At 44.0% G+C, this 20,151-nt stretch overlaps 1 protein-coding gene across 2 annotated transcripts in view; it reads right to left on the bottom strand.

Annotated features, from left to right (window-relative positions):
- Positions 1-20,151, bottom strand: part of LIPH (lipase H) — a 61,852-nt gene that overhangs the window by 19,160 nt on the left and 22,541 nt on the right. Inside the window, exons 4-8 of one of the 2 annotated variants that reach the window (XM_010376594.2) lie at positions 16,306-16,407; positions 13,387-13,476; positions 7,695-7,862; positions 5,737-5,832; positions 1,983-2,094 (exon numbers count right to left, since the gene is read on the bottom strand). In XM_010376594.2, coding sequence (XP_010374896.1) covers positions 1,983-2,094; positions 5,737-5,832; positions 7,695-7,862; positions 13,387-13,476; positions 16,306-16,407 — 568 coding nt within the window. The remainder of the gene's footprint in view (positions 1-1,982; positions 2,095-5,736; positions 5,833-7,694; positions 7,863-13,386; positions 13,477-16,305; positions 16,408-20,151) is intronic. The other variant, XM_030931044.1, reaches the window with a different exon arrangement.

Here is a 20,151-nt window from a genome sequence, read left to right as displayed (position 1 = left end):
CTGAGATCGCGCCACTGCACTCCACCCTGGGGGACGGAGTTAGACTCTATCTCAAAAAAACAAAAAACAAACAAAAAAACACTGCTGCACTCCCAAACTTCAAGTATGGTGGGGATAGGGGGAGCAATACAGCTTAATGGGAGGAATCTAATGTAGTGATTAAAACTATAGGTGCTGGGGTTGGATAGACCTGCTTCTAATTTCACCTGATTCACATTGATCAGCTGTGTGATACTGGCCAAATTACTTGGTCTCTCTGAGCCTCAGTTTCTTCATAGATGAAATGGGAATGGTAGTAGTACCTCATAGGGTTTTGGTATAATTGCATTAGCCAATTTGTATAACATGCTTAGTTCAATAAACAAAGGTTGTTATTATCATGATCCAAAAATGCATTTTAAAAAGCCACCTACAAACCACCCACCCCACACCCACTTTCTCTCTTTATCTACACAATGAACCCATAGGGTGACTGCCACTTTCAGATGACATTCTACCCAGTCTTCTATGGATGTGGCCAAGAGACAGCCCAAGTGCTTGGTAAACAGTAGGTCCCAGAAAACATTTCCTGAATAAAATGAGCTTCAAGTTCCTTTGCTTAAAGCCTCCTCCCCCCTTTTCCTGAGAATAAAGATTTTCTAAAGTATTAATTTTAAACATATATATGTATATATCCATCAGAAAGTTAAAAAGAAAAGAGAAGTTGGAAAAAAAAAACCACTCAAATTCCCACCACCCAAAGGGCAATGTAACATTTTGGCATGTTTCCTTTTCATTGATTTTTACATTGTTAAGCTAATTTTATGCTTTATATAATTTGATATTCTACATTTTTCACTTAGCATATTATAAGCATTTCCTTGTTTATGTTTTATAAATGACTTCAATGTATAGTGGGAATATTTACATTAACCATTTTCCCATTGTTAGATTTTTAGAATGTTTCCAATTTTTATTGCAAATTACATTTTCTTTTCTTTTCTTTTCTTTTTCTTTTTCTTTTTAGATGGAGTCTTGCTCTGTTGCCCAGGCTGCAGTACAGTGGCATGATCTTGGCTCACTGCAACCTCTGCCTCGCCGGGTTCAAGCCATTCTCGTGGCTCAGCCTCCCAAGTAGTTGGGACTACAAGCGCCCGCCACCACACATGCTAATTGTTGTATTTTTAGTAGAGATGGGGTTTTACCATGTTGGCCAGGCTAGTCTTGAACTCCCGACCTCAGGTAATCTGCCTGCCTTGGCCTCCTAAAGTGCTAGGATTACAGACCTGAGCCACCATGCCCAGCAGCAAATAACATTTCCTGAGTTTCAGAAACATAATACAAACACACATATATATGTTATATATGTATTATATATGTTTACATATGTATTATGAGCTCATGAAAGAATAGAAATGTGTGTGAGTAGAGATGTCTTTTGCCTTTGGGGCTGGGATTGTTGGTGAGATTTGGCAAGGACTTGTACTTTTATGTTGCAAATTCCTTTTTTAAAATTATTGTTTTTTATTGATAATGAGAATCATAATTATATAGATTTAGTGGATAAAAGGTGATGTTTTGATCTATGTATACAATGTGGGATAATTAAATCAGCATATTCCTTTATTGTTTAAATCCTTCATAGCAAACAAGGATAACTTTAGTATTACATGTTTAATCAAAGGAAGTAAGGAGGAGAGGAATGAAGGGAGAAAGGGAGGTAAAGAGGGAGGACAGGAAGGAAAAAGGGAGGAAGGAAAGAAAGGAAGAAGAGAAGGAGGGAAGGAAAGAAAACCCTTGCACCAATCCCGTTTGTAAAGAGCCTGGGAGATCAAGAGCCAGGGAAGCAACTAAGCAATAGGTCCCCTTATATCTTTTATAGAACAAGGAAAAGCACAGATCTATAAATAACAAAGTAGGTGGATTTTGATTTAATTTCTCTGAGCAAAAAGGGAAATAGCGCACTGCAATAGCGCACTGAGAACAATTGTATCTCAACTTACTGATTGATTTTGGATTCTGTTGTGTTTCCAGCTTTGTCTCTCAATTTGATGGTAATGTCCCCTCTTCTGATATTCTTGTTCCATGTTATAATATCCACAAAATAATGATACACTGCAAAACAGAGAGAGAACACAGTAAGCGAGAGATACTACCAACCGATCCCCTGAAGGGTTGGTTCCTAAAAATTGAACCTCCCTAATCACTGAGTCTCTTCTCTTTCTCTCTAGTTTCTCTGCAAAAATACAGGGCAGAAGTTTCTAATATTCCCTCCTCTTCTCTTTGGTAAAGATGGAATGAGTGCTAGCAGAGTTCACTGGTTTCCAGTAACCATGGTCAGGCATCATCGTTGAACCAATGTTTCCAGGTATTGTGAAGTCTCAGGGTCTATGACTGAGTGTGGTTCACATCAATTCCTGCCCATTTTAGACTCAACCAACTAAGGGGCCATTTGGAGACCCTTCATGGCTGAGACAGTTTTCCACAATTTGGGCCATGTCTGCCAGCCTATCCAGCCTTCCTCATCCTTTTCCCAATCATGCCCAACCACTTGCACGGGATCCCAGGACTGTGAAGGCTCCTGGGCCTTCACCCACCTGGGCACTCTTACTTTGCCAGCTCTGTGAGCCCACCTTTCAAGTTTCAGCCTAATATCATTCTTCCAGGAGGCTTTCCCTGACCCCAGACTAAGTCAGGTCTCCTTTCTTGAAGTTCCTGCCATACTCTGGACTGCCCCCATTATTACTCAGCACACTTGCCTGTATGTACAAAATGCAAGAAAGGATGACAATAAAAATAAAGTGGCATTCCCTAACCAGAAGACTTAGAGGAAAAAAAAAAAGTGGTAAATATGTGGGTACAGCTATACAAATATTACCTGAATAATGTCTTATGGGTTTTGTTTTTTTTTTTTAAAGATAAAATTAAAACACACTACAACAGGAACTAATCAGGGAGATGACAGTCCCACGAAGGAATAAGGTCAGTCCTGGATTTGCCATTTTATGGCCCAAGTTGCTCAGGGGCTTGCCCCATACAGACCAGGTAGGTGCCAAATCTTGGGCTGCCACACATGGCTCCAAAGAAAGAGGGAAACCCAGTGATCCGCAGGCTTTTTTTTTTTTTTTTTTTTTTTTTAAAGAGTCTCTCTATGTTGCTGGAGTGCAGTGGTGTAATCTCGGTTCACTGCAACCTCTGCCTCCTGGGTTCAAGCAATTCTCTGGCCTCAGCCTTCTGAGTAGCTGGGATTACAAGCGAGCACCACCATGCCCGGCTAATTTTTGTATTTCATTTTTGTATTTTTTTTCTGTGTTTTTAATAGAGATGGGTTTTCACCATGTTGGCAAGGCTGGTCTCGAACTCCTGGCCTCAAGTGATCCGCCTGCCTTGGCCTTCCAAAGTGCTGGGATTACAGGCGCGAGCCACCATGCTCAGCCTGCAGGCTCTTTTAAAAGAGTTGCTCACACCTGGCATGGAGGCTCACACCTGTAATCCGAGCACTAAGGCAGGAGGATTGCTTGAGTCCAAGAGTTCAAGACAAGCCTACGCAACATAGTAAGACTCTGTCTCTAAAAGAAACAAACAAACAAAAAGTTAGCTGAGCATGGTAGCACATGCCTGAAGTCCCAGCTACTTGGGAGGCTGAGGCAGGAGGATTACTTGAGTCCAGGAGGTTGAGGCTGCAATGCCCCATTATTGTGCCATCGCACTCCAGCCTGGGTGACAGAACAAGACCCTGTCTCAAAAAATGAAAATAGGCTAGGTGCAGTGGCTGATGCCGGTAATCCCAGCACTTTGAGAGACCAAGGAGGGCAGATTACCTGAGGTCAGGAGTTTGAGACCAGCCTGACCAACATGGCAAAACCCCATCTCTACAAAAATACAAAAATTAGCCAGGCATGGTGGTGTGCACCTGTAGTCTCCGGTACTCGGGATGCTGAGGCAGGAGGATCGCATGAACCCAGGAGGCAGAGGTTGCGGTGAGTTGAGATTGTGCCACTGCACTTCAGCTTGGGCGACAGAGTAAGACCCTGTCTCAAAAAATAAATAAAATAAAATAAAATAAAATAAAATAGTTGTTCCCAAGGAAAGTGAAAATGGATACAACACTGTAGGAAAAACACATCTGCCCAGGGAAATTCTTATTGCTTCCCAAGGCATCTAATCATCGGCTGCCCCCTTTAATTGCCATCTGGAATAAACCTCTCGAGGCCTTTAGGTCATCGTGTTTGCTTTAGAGCTGGAACTGACCTGTAGATATGGCTGACACCTGGTTTTTCCTAGTCTCAATTTTATGTCTCTTGGGGAATCAAGCAATTTTCTGGAAGATCTTAGTGATTAGAATGGTCATCCAGTGAAACTAACAACTCTGATTTGTTGAGATTTTATTAAATTAATATTTTTTAATTGCATCAGATTAAACCTAATATCCCAGAAGACAGGCATTATTACCCCCATTTGACCAGTCAGGACACTGAGACTCAGAGAAGTCAAATGACTTGACCAAGTGTTGCAGGAAGTCAGGGACCCCAAACGGAGGGACTGGCTGAAGCCATGGCAGAAGAACATAAATTGTGAAGATTTCACAGACATTTATTAGTTCCCCAAATTAATACTTTTATAATTTCTTATGCCTGTCTTTACTGCAATCTCTGAACATAAATTGTGAAGATTTCATGGACACTTATCACTTCCCCAATCAATACCCTTGTGATTTCCTACACCTGTCTTTAATCTCTTAATCCTGTCATCTTCTTCATAAGCTGGGGAGGATGAATGTCACCTCAGGACCCTCTGATGATTGTGTCAACTGCACAAATTGTTTGTAGAACACGTGTGTTTGAACAATATGAAACCTGGGCATCTTGACAAAAGAACAGGATAACAGCAATGTTCAGGGAACACCAGAGATAAGACTTCTGGCTGCCGGTGAGCCAGACAGAACAGAGCCATATTTCTCCTCTTTCAAAAGCAAATAGGAGAAATATCGCTGAATTCTTTTTCTCAGCAAGGAACATCCCTGAGAAAGAGAATGCACCCTGAGGGTAGGCCTATAAATGGCCCCCTTAGAAGCATGCAGTCTTTTATGGTTGAAGCCAAAGGGATGAAATAAGCCCAGTCTCCTGTAGCGCTCCCAGGCTTATTAGGACGAGGAAATTCCCACCTAATAAATTTTGGTCAGACAGGTTGTCTGCTCTCAAACACTGTCTCCTGATAAGATGATATCAATGACAATGCGTGCCTGAAACTTCATTAGCAATCTTAATTTCCCCCCATCCGGTGGTCCTGTGATCTCACCCTGCCTCCACTTGCTTTGTGATATTTTATTACCTGGTGAAGTATGTGATCTCTGTGACCCACACCCTATTCGTGCACTCCCTCCCCTTTTGAAAATTGCTAATAAAAACTTGCTGGTTTTACAACTTGGGGAACATCATGGATCCTGCCGACATGTGATGTCTCCCCCAGACACCCAGCTTTAAATTTCTCTCTCTTGTGCTCTTTCCCTTTATTTCTCAAACCAGCCGAGACACTTAGGAAATAGAAAAGAACCCGTGTAACCATCGGGAGCAGGTTCTCCTGATAACGAAGGTCCCACAGCTATTATGTGGTAGACTCAGGAGTCAACCTCAGCCCTTCCAGCTCCAAAGTTGATGCTTCATCATGGCCCGTATTTGCCAAGAAGTAGCCAGGAAGCTGAGACTCAACCATCCTCAAAATAAGAGGCAAAAGTCAACAACCCCATTCACCACTCACTGCAGAATGGGTTCTCCTCAGCTGTGTCAAAGAATGCCTTCGTCATTGGAGGATCTTTCTCCCTTAAATAGTCTTTCCAATTATCAGCACGATAGCCTATAAAACAGGTTTAAAAATTGTAAGATTAGCATGTATTATATAAACATAAAAGCAACTGAGGTAGCAAGAACATTGACTTTGACTGTATCCACCACTTCTGAGAGAAACTCCCTCCCAACTCCATTCCCCATGGTGAGGGCCTGCAGGGTGACCCATCTTGCTGGCCAACCCTGTTCCTAAGAGCTGAAAGGCAACAGGATCCTCCAGTGGTTTTCCCCCTTTACTGGTTATCAGTAGCAAGGTGGGGGGTGCAGGGTGTGGCACACACTGGTGTGGACTAAAAATAACACTGACGTTTTTCAGTAATATATTAATTTTCTAGATTAAAATAGATTCAAGTTCATACGTAAAATAGCATCACTCTTGCAAAGCAGTGTGCTTTCTTTTTTTTTTTTTTTTTTTTTTTTTTTTGAGATGGAGTCTCGCTCTGTCGCCCAGGCTGGAGTGCAGTGGCCGGATCTCAGCTCACTGCAAGCTCCGCCTCCCGGGTTCACGCCATTCTCCTGCCTCAGCCTCCCGAGTGGCTGGGACTACAGGCGCCCACCACCTCGCCTGGCTAGTTTTTTGTATTGTTTTTAGTAGAGACGGGGTTTCACCGTGTTAGCCAGGATGGTCTCGATCTCCTGAGCTTGTGATCCGCCCATCTCGGCCTCCCAAAGTGCTGGGATTACAGGCTTGAGCCACCGCGCCCGGCCCTAAGCAATGTGCTTTTCTTGAAGAACGATAATGGGGCCCCTACATTGCATAGACCTGGGCTTGCCACGTGACTGTGTCACTAAGCAGGTGAGTGTCCTCTTTTGTGTGCTGTCCAGAGGGGCCTCTTTCTCTCCTCTGTCCCTAGCCCTAGAGAATGGCCTTCACATTCTGCCTTAATTGATCCAGGGTGGGACCCAGGCATCAGTATTGTGTTAAAACTCCTTAGGTGATTCGAAAGCACAATCAAGGTTGAGAACCCCTTGTCCATACCATGCCCTGCTATTAACTTGGATTTTTCCTTTTGGAAAAAAAATAGAAAATTCTCTTGGCCATCCAGTTTCAAAGTCCTAACCACCTAGAATATCTGTACTAATCCCTAGCGAATATCCAAGCAGCCTCCACAATATCTATTACCTCACTCCACCTGCTGTATGTGCACACAAGAGCCGGAATGTGGAGTGAGGATATTTACACAGACATGAATCTGTGAAAAAGTTCACTTGGCAGGAGGGTCTCTGGGCTTATTGTGGACCCTCTCCCAGCAGAGAGGTTGTATGCACAGAGAGGGTATTGCTGTCCCCACAGGAGCAGGCTATGTAGAGTGACTGTACCCTGGGTGAGCTTGGAAACTCTTCTGGAACCTTCTTTTCCATGCTAGAATAGAGGGTCCAGGGAGGTTGTACTGCCTTCTGGATGGAATACTCTACAGTTGCTTTTCTTTTCTTTTTTCTTTTTTCTTTTTTTCCTTTGTTTTTTGTTTTTTGAGATGGAGTTTCACTCCCGTTGCCCAGGCTGGAGTGCAATGGTGCGGTCTTGGCTCACTGAATCCTCCACCTCCCAAGTTCAAGCAATTCTCCTGCCTCAGCCTCCCAAATAGCTGAGATTACAGGCATGCACCACCACACCCAGCTACTTCTTGTATTTTTGTAGAGACAGGGTTTCACCATTTTGCCCAGGCTGGTCTTGAACTGTTGACCTCAAGTGATCCACCTGCCTCGGCCTCCCAAAGTGCTGGGATTACAGGCGTGAGCCAACTGTGCCCAGCAGAAAAACAAGTTTTAATACAATTGTGGGGCCAGTTTTTACATGATAAAGTGGTTCTGGGATTCATACCAAAAATTAGTTCTTTGTGAATCAGAGAGGAAACTGCTTGTTGGACTTACCCAGAAGGGGACAAGACTCATTCTGTGATGCACCACAGCTGACACACTTGCCATTCCTATAATCTTGATAGGAGTCACAGGGGTATGCAGTGATGGCACAGCTGTCTCTCAGGGAAGACAGGTACAGGTACACAGACCTCTGGTGGTCACATTTAAAATACTGAAATCCTTGGTTGTAAAAGAAGTGATGAAAGAGTAGAGCAGTTGAAGCATTTAATAATACTATATCACATATTTTGCACACACACATTTTCTCATCTGGCCCTGTGCTGTTTCAGTGTATTTTATTTCATTTAATCTTTATAAAATCCCATAGACAAGAATTCATGCTGGCAAGTGGGAGGAGAAAAGATGAAATCAAATTAAGGTTGTGGCAAGAATTATGGCAAATATGCTTTGGTGAAAGACCTTGGGCCAGGCGCAGTGGCTCATGCCTGTAATCCCAGCACTTTAGCAGGCCGAAGCAGGTGGATCACCTGAGGTCAGGAGTTCGAGACCAGCCTGGCCAACATGGAGAAACCCCGTCTCTACTAAAAATATAAAAATTAGCTGGGCGTGGTGGCGGGCACCTGTAGTCCCAACTAGTCAGGAGGCTGAGGCAGGGAGAATCACTTGAACCCGGGAGGCGGAGGTTGCAGTGAGCTGAGATTGTGCCACTGCACTCCAGCCTGGGCAACAGTGAGACTCCATCTCAAAAAAGAAAGAAAGAAAGAAAAAAAGAAAAACCTTGATTGCTCATGTAGCAATTGAGGTATCTTTCACTGCCATCCAATGCTTGGTCCACAGATTGCCTGCATCATAATCACGCTTGTTAAAATACAGAATTCAGGTCCAGTCTTAAATACGTCTAATTCAGAGAAGGTGCAGGCATCAGCATTTTAACAAACACTGTCCCCTGTTTTCCACGTGGTCCTGGAGCATGTAAGTTTGAAAGTCCCTGGTCTAACATTGCAGGGCTACTTCAGACTACAAAGATGCTGTGTCTGCTCATCAAGCTGACATCCACCCGTGGTGAGGGTGTTTGGGTCCAAGACCAGCCTCCCCTAGGTCATGGGGAATCAGAAGGAATTACCAAAATTGTTATCATAAAAGTAAATTGCTGGCCGGGCGCAGTGGCTCATGCCTATAATCCCAGCACTTTGGGAGGCTGAGATGGGCAGATCATGAGGTCAGGAGTTCAAGACCAGCCTGACCAACATGGTGAAACCCTGTCTCTACAAAAAATACAAAAATTAGCCAGGCATGGTGGCACATGCCTGTAATCCCAGCTACTTGGGAGGCTGAGGCAGGAGAATCTCTTGAACCTGGAAGGCGGAGGTTCCAGTGAGCCAAGATCAAGCCACTGCACTCCAGCCTGGGCAACAGAGGAAGACTCCACCTCAAAAAAGAAAAAAAAAAAAAGAAATTGCAAATCATTAACTAATTCCTCTTCATTCTGCCTTTTCATATGATATATTTACTTAGAGAAAGGTCGAAAAATGCAAACAACTAGCTTCAGTCATGGAGTTCTCTCACTCCCCTGCTACATTTATTATCAGAATTTTCAAACAGGTACAAAAATCGAAAGAAGGATACAAAGAACCCTCATGCCCATATCATCCCCGCTCCAGTAATTCAGTAATTATCAAAATTCTCCCATTCTTATTCCACTTACTCTCCAGTGTTGCAGCATTTAAAAACCAATCTTTCACTGTTACATACCACTATTAGATCTAATCAAGTACTAGCTTCTATCTTTTTTTTTTTGAGATGGAGTCTCACTCTGTTGCCCAAACTGGAGTGCAGTGGCATGATCCTGGCTTACTGCAACTTCCACCTCCCGGGTTCAAGCAATTCTCCTGCCTCAGCCTCCTGAGTAGCTGAGATTATAGGCTCGTACCACGACTTCTGGCTAATTTTGCATTTTTAGTAGATACGGGGTTTCACCATGTTACCCAGGCTGGTCTCTCAGCCTCCCAAAGTGCTGGGATTTCAAGCATGAGCCACCATACCTGGCTGAGTACTAGCTTCTATCTTGAATAGAATAACTTTGACTCTGCTTTTCTCAGTGTACAGACTTTGCCTATTTAGTTCACCAGGATAGTTGAACTATTATACTGTTCTGAACTGTTATACTATACTGAACTGTTCTCCTATAGTTCCAGATCCTAACACAGTGCCAGACACATGGCAAATTAATAGGTATTTGTTGGATGAATGAATGAATGCAACCTCTAGCGGGTTCTGCTGTTTGCTGAAACCCCTCTGCTTTATTTCTGCTTGAGGGTTTATTTATTTATTTATTTATTTTTATTTTTATTTTCTAATTTTTTTTTAGATGGAGTCTCGCTCTGTCGCCCAGGCTGGAGTGCACTGGCGTGATCTCGGCTCACTGCAAACTCCGCCTCCCGGGTTCACGCCATTCTCCTGCCTCAGTCTCCCAAGTAGGTGGGACTACAGGCACCCGCCACCACGCCTGGCTAATTTTTTGTATTTTTAGTAGAGACGGGGTTTCACTGTGTTAGCCAGGATGGTCTCGATCTCCTGACCTTGTCATCCACCTGCCTCGGCCTCCCAAAGTGCTGGGATTACAGGCGTGAGCCACCGCGCCCGGCTGCTCGAGGGTTTAACTAGAAGCCTGGTTCTTACGAGCTTTCTCAGTCTGGTACTGTTCAGTGCCAATAATCCCAACAACTGCCGAAAACTCAAGAGCAAGAGTCATTTGGATCCTGCGGCATTTTTTATTCATGTCAAAAGCAACGGGGCCTGGCACTGCACAGAAACCAGGCAGGCAATCAAGAGAGACATGAGGGACACCTGCCAGATGTTGAAGGTCATTGGAAAATACAACTGCTCAGTAGTTCTAAAATGCCATTTCTGGACTAGTGCTGGTTTATGACAATGTGTTCACGAGTCTGTAGTAGAGTGTGGGAACCACACAGATGAGACAATTATCATTAAGCTAACTGCAATTAATGTAAAGTTCTGCATGCTCTGGGTTTATGTCCTTTCTTTTGTGGGTGTATGTGTTAAAATGCCCTTTATTATGAAATAATGGTGATGATAGATGTATTTTTGTGGTTTAGGATTTTTTCCTAACTCAGCAAATTAAGCATGTTTTCAAATATTTTAAAACCAGAAATGTATACATTGTACTTATAACCGCTGAAATAGAACAATCAGAAACACTATCGACAGCCAGGCATGGTTGTCTGTGCTGGGCCCCTGTTGACTTCAGTAAGGATGGCACCAGGTTCAAAAGGCTAAAGAAGAGACCTAGAGCCAGTGAAAAATACCTACAGTTTATTGGAGGAACTTACATACAGGGACAGTCCAGTGACAACAGGTCAGACAGGAGAACTACAACCACTTGTAAGAAGCATGCAGCTTATATAGCATCTTCACTTAGCACCCTCATCCCACCCAGCAACCTCCACATGGCAACCCTCATTACTGAAGTGTTGCTGTCAGCTGTATCTGCCATAAGGGTCGTTCTTGGGGTATGCTGACGTTATTGATGTCAGGTGTAGCTCACACCTGTAATCCCAGGACTTTGGGAGGCCAAGGCAGGAGGATCACAAAGAAGGAAGAGAAAGGAAGGAAGGGGAAGGGAAGGGAAGGGAGAAGGGAAAGGAAAAGAAAGGAAGGAAGGAAGGAAGGAAGGAAGGAAGGAAGGAAGGAAGGAAGGAAGGAAGGAGGGAGGGAAGGGAAAGGAAGGAAGGAAGAAGGGAAGGGGAAGGAAGAAAGGAGGGAAGGGAAAGGAAGGAAGGAAGAAGGGAAGGGGAAGGAAGGAAGGAAGGGGAAGGAAGGGAAGGAAAGAAGGAAGGAAGGAAGAGAGAGCAAGTAAGAAAGGAAGGAAGGAAGGGAATGAAGGAAAGAAGGAAGCAAGGAGAGAGAGAAAAAAAGAAAGAAGGGAGGGAGGGAGAGACAGGGAAAGAAAGAAAGAGAAAGAAACAGAGAGAGAAAGAAAACGACGATGGAGAAGAAGGTCGTCATATTCTGCCAGTCACCTCACTTTTATGTTGACCTCTAACTCTCCATTTATGTTTTTGAGATTTTTCTCATTGTAAAAGTAATATATAATTATTTGAAAAACACAAAATGATAGGAAACAGTGATGCAAAAACCCCTAAAAGTCTGATATCAACAGATTGCCCGTAATAACTATTTGGAGCATTTACTTTCAGTCTTTTGAGCCAGATTTACATCCGTACAAATACAGATTTTTAAAAATTGGCATTGTATTATATGGTTTTGTCTTTTTCACTCACCACATTGTAAAATTTTTATTAATCACTGAAAACATGACTTTTAAGAATGTTAAAAGTTAAAACATGATTTTTAAGAGCATACCATAATTCATTTAATAATTTTTGTAAGCTGAACATTTAAATTATTTTGAAAGTGTAATTATTTTTTTTTTTCTTTTTTTTTTTTTTTGAGACGGAGTTTTGCTCTGCGGCCCAGGCTGGAGTGCTGTGGCCGGCTCTCAGCTCACTGCAAGCTCCGCCTCCCGGGTTCACGCCATTCTCCTGTCTCAGCCTCCCGAGTAGCTGGGACTACAGGCGCCCGCCTCGTCGCCCGGCTAGTTTTTTTGTATTTTTTAGTAGAGACGGGGTTTCAGCGTATTAGCCAGGATGGTCTCGATCTCCTGACCTCGTGATCCGCCCGTCTCGGCCTCCCAAAGTGCTGGGATTACAGGCTTGAGCCACCGCGCCCGGCGAAAGTGTAATTATTATAAATAATGTTATGTTGAACATATTTGCACTCTAATTCTTGTCTACATTTTCCATTATTTCTCTAGGAGCGATTTCCAGGTGTGGAATTTCTAGGTCAAAGACATACCTTTTCAGGTGAGAGAAATAATTCATAATAGTTTTCAAACATGTGGCTATAGTTTTAAAAGTAGTATATTTGAGTTATAATTTATAATTTATATTTATACTACCTGTATCTTCTCAGGAAGTTTGTTTTCAATTAAAAACTACTACATGTAGAATAATGTCAGATTTTAAACATATGCCTTTTTCTTTTCTTTTTTGTTTTTGCTTTTTTGAGACAAGTCTCACTCTGTTGCCTAGGCTAGAGCGCAGTGGCACGATCATGGCTCACTGCATCCTCTGCTTCCCAGGCTCAAGCAATCCTCCCACCTCAGCCTTCTGAGTAGCTGAGCCCACGAGTGTGCCACAACACCCAGCTAATTTTGTTTTTAGTTTTTGTAGAGATGGCGTCTCCCCTCTGTTGCCCAGGCTAATCTTGAACTCCTGAGCTTAAGCAATCTTCCCACCTTGGCCTCACAAAGTGCTGGGATTACAGGTGTGCACTACTGCACCTGGCCAAAATATGCCTTTTTATTTTTTTATTTTTTATTTTTTGAGATGGAGTTTCACTCTTGTTGCCCAAGCTGGAGTGCAGTGGCGCGATCTCGGCTAACTGCAACCTCTGCCTCCCAAGTTCAAGTGATTCTCCTGCCTCAGCCTCCTGAGTAGCTGGGACTACAGGCATGCGTCACCATGCCTGGTTAATTTTTTGTATTTAGTAGAGATGGGGTTTCACTACGTTGGCCAGGTTCGTCTCAAACTCCTGGCCTCAGGTGATCCACCCGCCTCGGCCTCCCAAAGTGCTAGGATTATAGGCATAAGCCACCATGCCCGGCCTCCAAATATGCCTTTTTATACCACTATTTTACAAAATATAAAGTATCTGCGCTTACCTCCAAATATTGTTTTGGGGCAGCCAGGTTGATCCAATCCTCCATTTGGGTAGAAGTCTATATTTCCTAATGGCTCCTTGTAGCCCAGTGCTAAAAGAGAACACATTCTGCTTTTATACTGCTTTGAATTTTTCCCATCTCACAGCTCATTTGCCTGCCGCATATAAGCAAGAATTCTATTATTGTTGTTGTTATATAATTATTGTTATACCTACGTAAGTGGTTTGCCAAAAGTCACCCAGCTAGTTAGTTAGAAGGCAATGATTTCCAGCAAGGTAACTGTGAAGATGGCAAGGAATTTACTTCCAATATTTCTAACAGCCTAAGGGAGTTTAGTCACTCATCCACTACAAGGCTGATAAAATGATACATTTTTTTTTTTTTTTTTTAGATGGAGTCTTGCTCTGTCGCCCAGGCTGGAGTGCAGTGGCGCAATCTCGGCTCACCACAACCTCCACCTCCTGGATTCAAGGGATTCTCCTGCCTCAGCCTCCCGAGTAGCTGGAATTATAGGCATGTGCCATGATGAACGGCTAATTTTTTGTATTTTTAGTACAGACGGGGGTTTCACCACGTTGGCTAGGCTGGTCTTGAACTCCTGACCTCGTGACCCACCCACATCAGCCTCCCAAAGTGCTGGGATTACAGGTGTGAGCCACTGTGCCCAGCCCTGTTTCTTCCTTATATTTGGCTGCAACTCTTTAATTGTCTGGTGCTTCCGAGCCTCTATTTGCATTTGTATAACAAATAAATAGGAGACAGGAAAAAATGAATTTTTACTTAGTAGGTAAAATCTTTAAATATTTGAGATCTAGGGTGTAGAAAGATTGGAACTACTTCTAGAAAATGAGGACCTAGAAATGTATACATAGTTCGGGCGCAGTGACTCACGCCTATAATCCCAGCACTTTGGGAGGCTGAGGTGGGAGAATGGAGACCAGCCTGGGCAAAATGCCAAAACTCTGTCTCTACAAAAAACACAAAAATTAGCCAGGCATTGTGGTGTGTGCCTGTAGTCCCAGCTACTCAAGGGGCTGAGGTGGGAGGATCTCTCGAGCTAGGAGGAGGAGGTTGCAGTGAGCCAAAAGGGCGACTGCACTCCAGCCTGGGTGACAGAGCCAGACCCTGTCTCAAAAAGTAATAATAATAAAAATTTTAAAAAGTATATATAGATTTAATAACTGTTTATTGTCTTTATTAAACCCCCAATCAGTAATGTGCTTGATTTAATATAAATTAAATAATTTAATGTAGGTGTACATATATATGCACATGTATATACATAATGCATCATGGTAATGATAATAATAGTTATTATATATTGGGAACCCACATGTGTCTGTGGGCATGGTACTAGGTGTTTCACAATGCAAAGTGGCCATTGGTAAATTCAGATGAAACAACTTAGGTGAAGATATGGGACTAGGCATGGTGGCTCACGCTGATAATCCTAGCACTTTGGGAGGCCAAAGCGGAAGGATCATTTGAGCTCAGGAGTTTGAGACCAGCCTGGGCAACGTAGTGAGACCTCGTCTCTACCAATGAAAAAAAAAGGAAGCTCAGAGGACTTCAGGAACTAACATGACATCACTAGAAAGGGCAAAACCTGGGATCTGAATCTACATCTGCCTGATGGCAAAACTATACCCTCTCCTTCAAAATTCACTTCCCAAAAATAAATTGCTCTCTTCTATATTCCATCAAGCATTAAAATGTACTTTGCAAATTTCATAGTAAGAATGCCACTGTTTCACGAAGAAACAATTTCTTTCAAGGCAAATAACTGTTGAATACCACACCAGAATGCCCATGAGAGATGGCAAGGGTTTTTTTAGGTGGTTGTATCATGAAGAGAATGTCCGATTAAATGATCACTCTGCTGTTTCCTCAGTCCTCCCCAAGTTCCTACTCCAGCTCTTCTCCCAGACATCTGGATATAGGTACCCATCCTTGAGTATCACCCAACCCCACATGACATGTATCCAATCCCAGACACAAAAACAGCGCCGTGAAAGACAGAAATGGGCCAGCTGCAGTGGCTCATGCCTGTAATCCCAGCACTTTGGGAGGCTGAACTGGGAGGATCGATTGGTCAGCCTGGACAACAAAGCAAGATCCCCATCTCTACAAAAAGAAGAAAAATTTAAAAATTTAAAAATTAAAGATGGCCAGGCACAGTGGCTCACGCCTGTAATCCCAGCACTTTAGAAGGCCAAGGCGGGTGGATCACCTGACCTCAGGAGTTTGAGACTAGCCTGGCCAACAGAGTGAAACCCTGTCTCTAGTAAAAACATAAAAATTAGCTGGGAATAGTGGTGAGCGCCTGTAATCCCAGCTACTTGGGAGGCTGAGGCAGGAGAATTGCTTGAACCCAGGAGGCGGGGTTGCAGTGAACCAAGATCGTGCCACTGCACTCCAGCCTGAGCAGCAAGAGTGAAACTCCGTCTCAAAAAAAATAAAATAAAATAAAAATAAAGACAACCATGACCAAGAAAATCTGCAGAGAGCCAGAGAGCTGTAGGTGCATCAGAGTAACTCTGCGTGGAGAGATTTAACACCTGCAGCTCAAGAAAATAAAAAGAACAAACACCACCAAGAAATCATGTGTGCAAACCCAGTCGCACATAGGAAAACACTTATTTTCATGTTGAGAAAATTAGCCTGTCCTTCATTGAGCATGATAATTCCTTTAAAAATATGAAGAGACCATGGGATAATCATCCATGCTCTAGCACAAAGTCCTGGGTGCCTACATTAAACCAGCTTCCCTTCAATATTTCTGTGGATTTGGAACCCTGCCTGGAAAAAAAAGTAGGGATCTAGAAGAACCTGATCTGCTCCTATGAGATGATCTCTCCCCAGGAGAGACTCTTTAGGAGCTTAAGGGTAGTCACTGGCCCACAAGGAAAGGAGCGTTACCATCAATGTCGGAATGGATGACATCAACAAACTGTGCATCACTGGGATCTAATCTGTCTTGGTGAGGTTTCCCGTTGAATAAAGGGCCCGCAGGGTCGAGGCCTGGAAGGAAAACAGAGTCACTTGGCAGCCCCACACCATGAGTCACCTGCGACCGGGCCTTTGATCCTTCTGGATGAGGGTGGCTCCCAGGCTGCAGGGCACCCTCAGGTGGGCGAGCACTCACACTCCCGTCCCACTTGGCCAGGACTCCTTTCCATGGCTCTGCAGCTTGTTCCCACAGTGGAGATGGTTACCCTGGCTGTGCCCCCTGAGAATGGCATCCAGACTCCATCAGGGGCATGTCTCATGCAGAGCTCAACTGTAGGGAACGCACACGTGTATGAGGTTCAAGAAGTGGGGACAAACGGGGGTTCCTCAGGAAAAAAGCACCAAAGGATGCATTAAAAAGAAAAGAGCAGGCTGGGCGCAGTGGCTCTCACCTGTAATCCCAGCACTTTGGGAGGTCAAGGCAGGGGGATCACAAGGTCAAGAGATCAAGACCATCCTGGCCAATATGGTGAAATCCCGTCTCTACTAAAAATACAAAAAAATTAGCTGGGCGTGGTGGTGTGTGCCTGTAGTCCTAGCTACTTAGGAGGCTGATGCAGGAGAATCGCTGGAACCCGGGAGGTGGAGGTTACAGTGAGCCAAGATCACTCCAGCCTGGCAACAGAGCAAGGCTCCATCTCAAAAAAAAAAAAAAGAAAGAAAGAAAACAGCAGGTGCTATACTCATCTTTATCCTACTTTAGATGACCCAGAAACCTCACTCAGCCCTTCCTTTTTGTTATTAATAAATGAAGAACTTCCACTCTTAGTCATATATGCTAGCCCATTTGATGCACATTGCAAACCTGTGAGGTAGGCAGGGTAGCTATTATTATTTTCCAAATGAATGAACTGTGATTCAGGAAGATCAAGAGCCTTGATCAGAACATAGCCTCTTAATGCAACCACTTCTATCTATTGAGCTCTTGGTTTCACTGCCCTGAGTTTAGCAAGCTTGGCAGGAAAGGGCGAAACTCACTGGTCAGGCCAGGTATCAGGTTAGGTATTGAAGAGGGAAACAAAGTGGGTGTCAATCCCTGCAGAATTAACCCACTCTATAAATGCCTAAACCGGTTTCTCGCCCTTGGTCAATGTTATTTGGGTGTTCCTCACCATCACTATGAAGCAGCTGGAAAAACAGGAGAGAAGCTCCTATGATGTTGTAACCACAAAATAAAGATTAAACAACAAGAAAAAGCCGGGCGCGGTGGCTCACGCCTGTAATCCCAGCACTTTGGGAGGCCGAGGTGGGCGGATCACGACGCCAAGAGATCAAGACCATCCTGGCTAACATGGTGAAACCCCGTCTCTATTTTAAAAAAAAAAAAAAAGTTAGCTGGGCATGGAGGCGGGCGCCTGTAGTCCTAGCTACTCAGGAGGCTGAGGCAGGAGAATCAATTGAACCCGGGAGGCAAAGGTTGCAGTGAGCCAGTGAGCTGAGATCATGCCACTGCACTTCAGCCTGGGTGACACAGCAAGACTCCATCTCAAAAAAAAAAAAGGAAAAAGAGAATAAAAGAATCAGCGACTCCAAAAGGTCTGGTTTACCAGATCCCTACCTGGAGTGAAGAAGGTTTCGAGGGAAGTTTCCCTTGAAGTTTTTCCCTGTGAATGTAATTTTATATCTCCTATCCCCTGGTGTTACATATAAAATGCAAGAGATAGCATCTTTGTCTTTATTTCCTAAGTTCTAGTCTTTTTCTTTTCTTTTCTTTTCTTTTTTTTTTTTTTTTTTTGTAGGGGAAGGGGAGGAGAGCCGGTTGTGTGGACATTTGCTATGTTGCCCAGGCTGGTCTCAGACTCTTGGACTCAAGCAGTCCTCCCCCGTCAGCTTCACAAAAGGCTGGGATTACAGGTGTGAGCCACCACACCCAGCCTGCCTGGTTCTAGCTTTAATCCCTCCATTTTAGCTGGTCACAGTGGCTTACATCTATAATCCTAGAATTTGGGAGGCCAAGGCGGGAGGCTTGCTTGAGACCAGGAGTTCGAGACCAGCCTGGGCAATATATGGAGACACTGTCTCTACAAAAAAATTAAAAATTTGCTGAGTGTGTTGGCTCATGCTTGTAATCTTAGCTGCTCTGAAGACTGAGACAGAAGGATCACTTGAGCCCAGAAGTTCCAGGTTCCAGTGAGCCATGATTGTGCCATTGCCCTCCAGCCCAGGCGACAGACCAAGCAAGAGAGAGAAAGGAAGGAAGGAAGGAAGGAAGGAAGGAAGGAAGGAAGGAAGGAAGGAAGGAAGGAAGGAAGGGAGGGAGGGAGGGAGGGAGGGAGGGAGGGAGGGAGGGAGGGAGGGAAGGAAGGAAGGAAAGGAGGGAGGGAAGAGAAAATAAGCAGTGCCTGGCGTGGTGGCATGTGCCTGCAGTCCCTGTAGCCCTAGCTACTTGAGGTGGTGGGGAGATAGGGAGAAAGATAAGCTGAGAGCATGGTTTGAGGCCGGGAGTTTGAGGCTGCAGTGCGCTGTGACTGCACCACTGCACTCCAGCCTGGATGGCAAAGCAAGACCCTGTCTCAAAAATAAATAAATAAATAGGCTGGGTGCAGTGACTCATACCTGTAATCCCAGAACTTTGGGAGGCCGAGGTGGGTGGATCACCTGAAGTCAAGAGTTTGAGACCAGCCTGGCCAACATGATGAAACTCCATCTCTACTAAAAATACAAAAATTAGCTGGGTGTGGTGGTGGGCACCTATAGTCCCAGCTAATTGGGAGGCTGAGGCACGAGAATCACTTGAACCTAGGAGGCGGAGGTTGCAGTGAGCCAAGATCGTGCCACTGCACTCCAGCCTGGACAACAGAGTGAGACTCGGTCTCAAAAAATAATAATAATAAATTAATTTTAAAAATACAAAAATTAGCCAGGTGTGGTGTTAGGCGCCTGTAATCCCAGCTACTTGGAAGACTGAGGCACGATAATTGCTTAAATCTGGGAGGCAGAGGTAGCAGTGAGCCGAGACCGCGACACTGTAATACAGCCTGGGTGACAGAGTGACACTCTGTCTCAAAAAAATAAAATAAATAAAATTTACAGTTAGAGCCTCAGTTTATAGCAAACTCTAGTTGCATGATGAATAAAACATCTGAACCAGGGCAATTTTCAGAGTGATAAGGATGCTATTAATAAGCCTGGGAGTTTGAGGCTGCAGTGAGCTGTGATCATGCCACTACACTCCAGCCTGGGTGACAGAGTAAGACTCTGTCTCAAAAAAAAAAAAAAAGAAAAGAAAAGAAGAATTATGAAAGGACTCCTAAGGCCAGGTGGTGGCTTACACCTGTAATCCCAGCACTATGGGAGGACAACGCAGGAGGATTTGTTGAGCCCAGGAGTTCAAGGCCAACCTGGGCAACATCATGAGATCCCATAACTAAATTTAAAAAATTAAAATAAATAAATGGCTCCTGAATCTAAATACAGAACATTCTGAGATTATTGTGGAATACAAACAGAATGTAAAAAGTGAGCTTTTCCTTTTTTGTTGTGTTGTTTTGGTTTTTGTTTACTGTTTTTTTGAGACAGGACTTCACTCTGTCACCCAGACTTGAGTGCAGTGGCACGATCATAGCTCACTGCATCCTCAAGCTCCTAAGCTCAAGCGATTCTTCTATGTTGGCCTCCCAAAGTGCTGGGATTACAGGCATGAGCTACTGCACCCAGCCAAAGAGCTTTTTCTTATTGCTCTAAGATCACCAGAAAAAATGTTCAAATAAGAATCCTTGGCTTTTATTGCAGCCTTAACTGGTTTGAGAATTTGAT

This window comes from Rhinopithecus roxellana, chromosome 1 (genome assembly GCF_007565055.1).
Source record: "Rhinopithecus roxellana isolate Shanxi Qingling chromosome 1, ASM756505v1, whole genome shotgun sequence".
NCBI classification, from domain to species: domain Eukaryota; kingdom Metazoa; phylum Chordata; class Mammalia; order Primates; family Cercopithecidae; genus Rhinopithecus; species Rhinopithecus roxellana.
The sequence above is the reverse complement of the archived record's forward strand: the minus strand, read 5'-3'. Positions and strand labels throughout refer to the sequence as shown.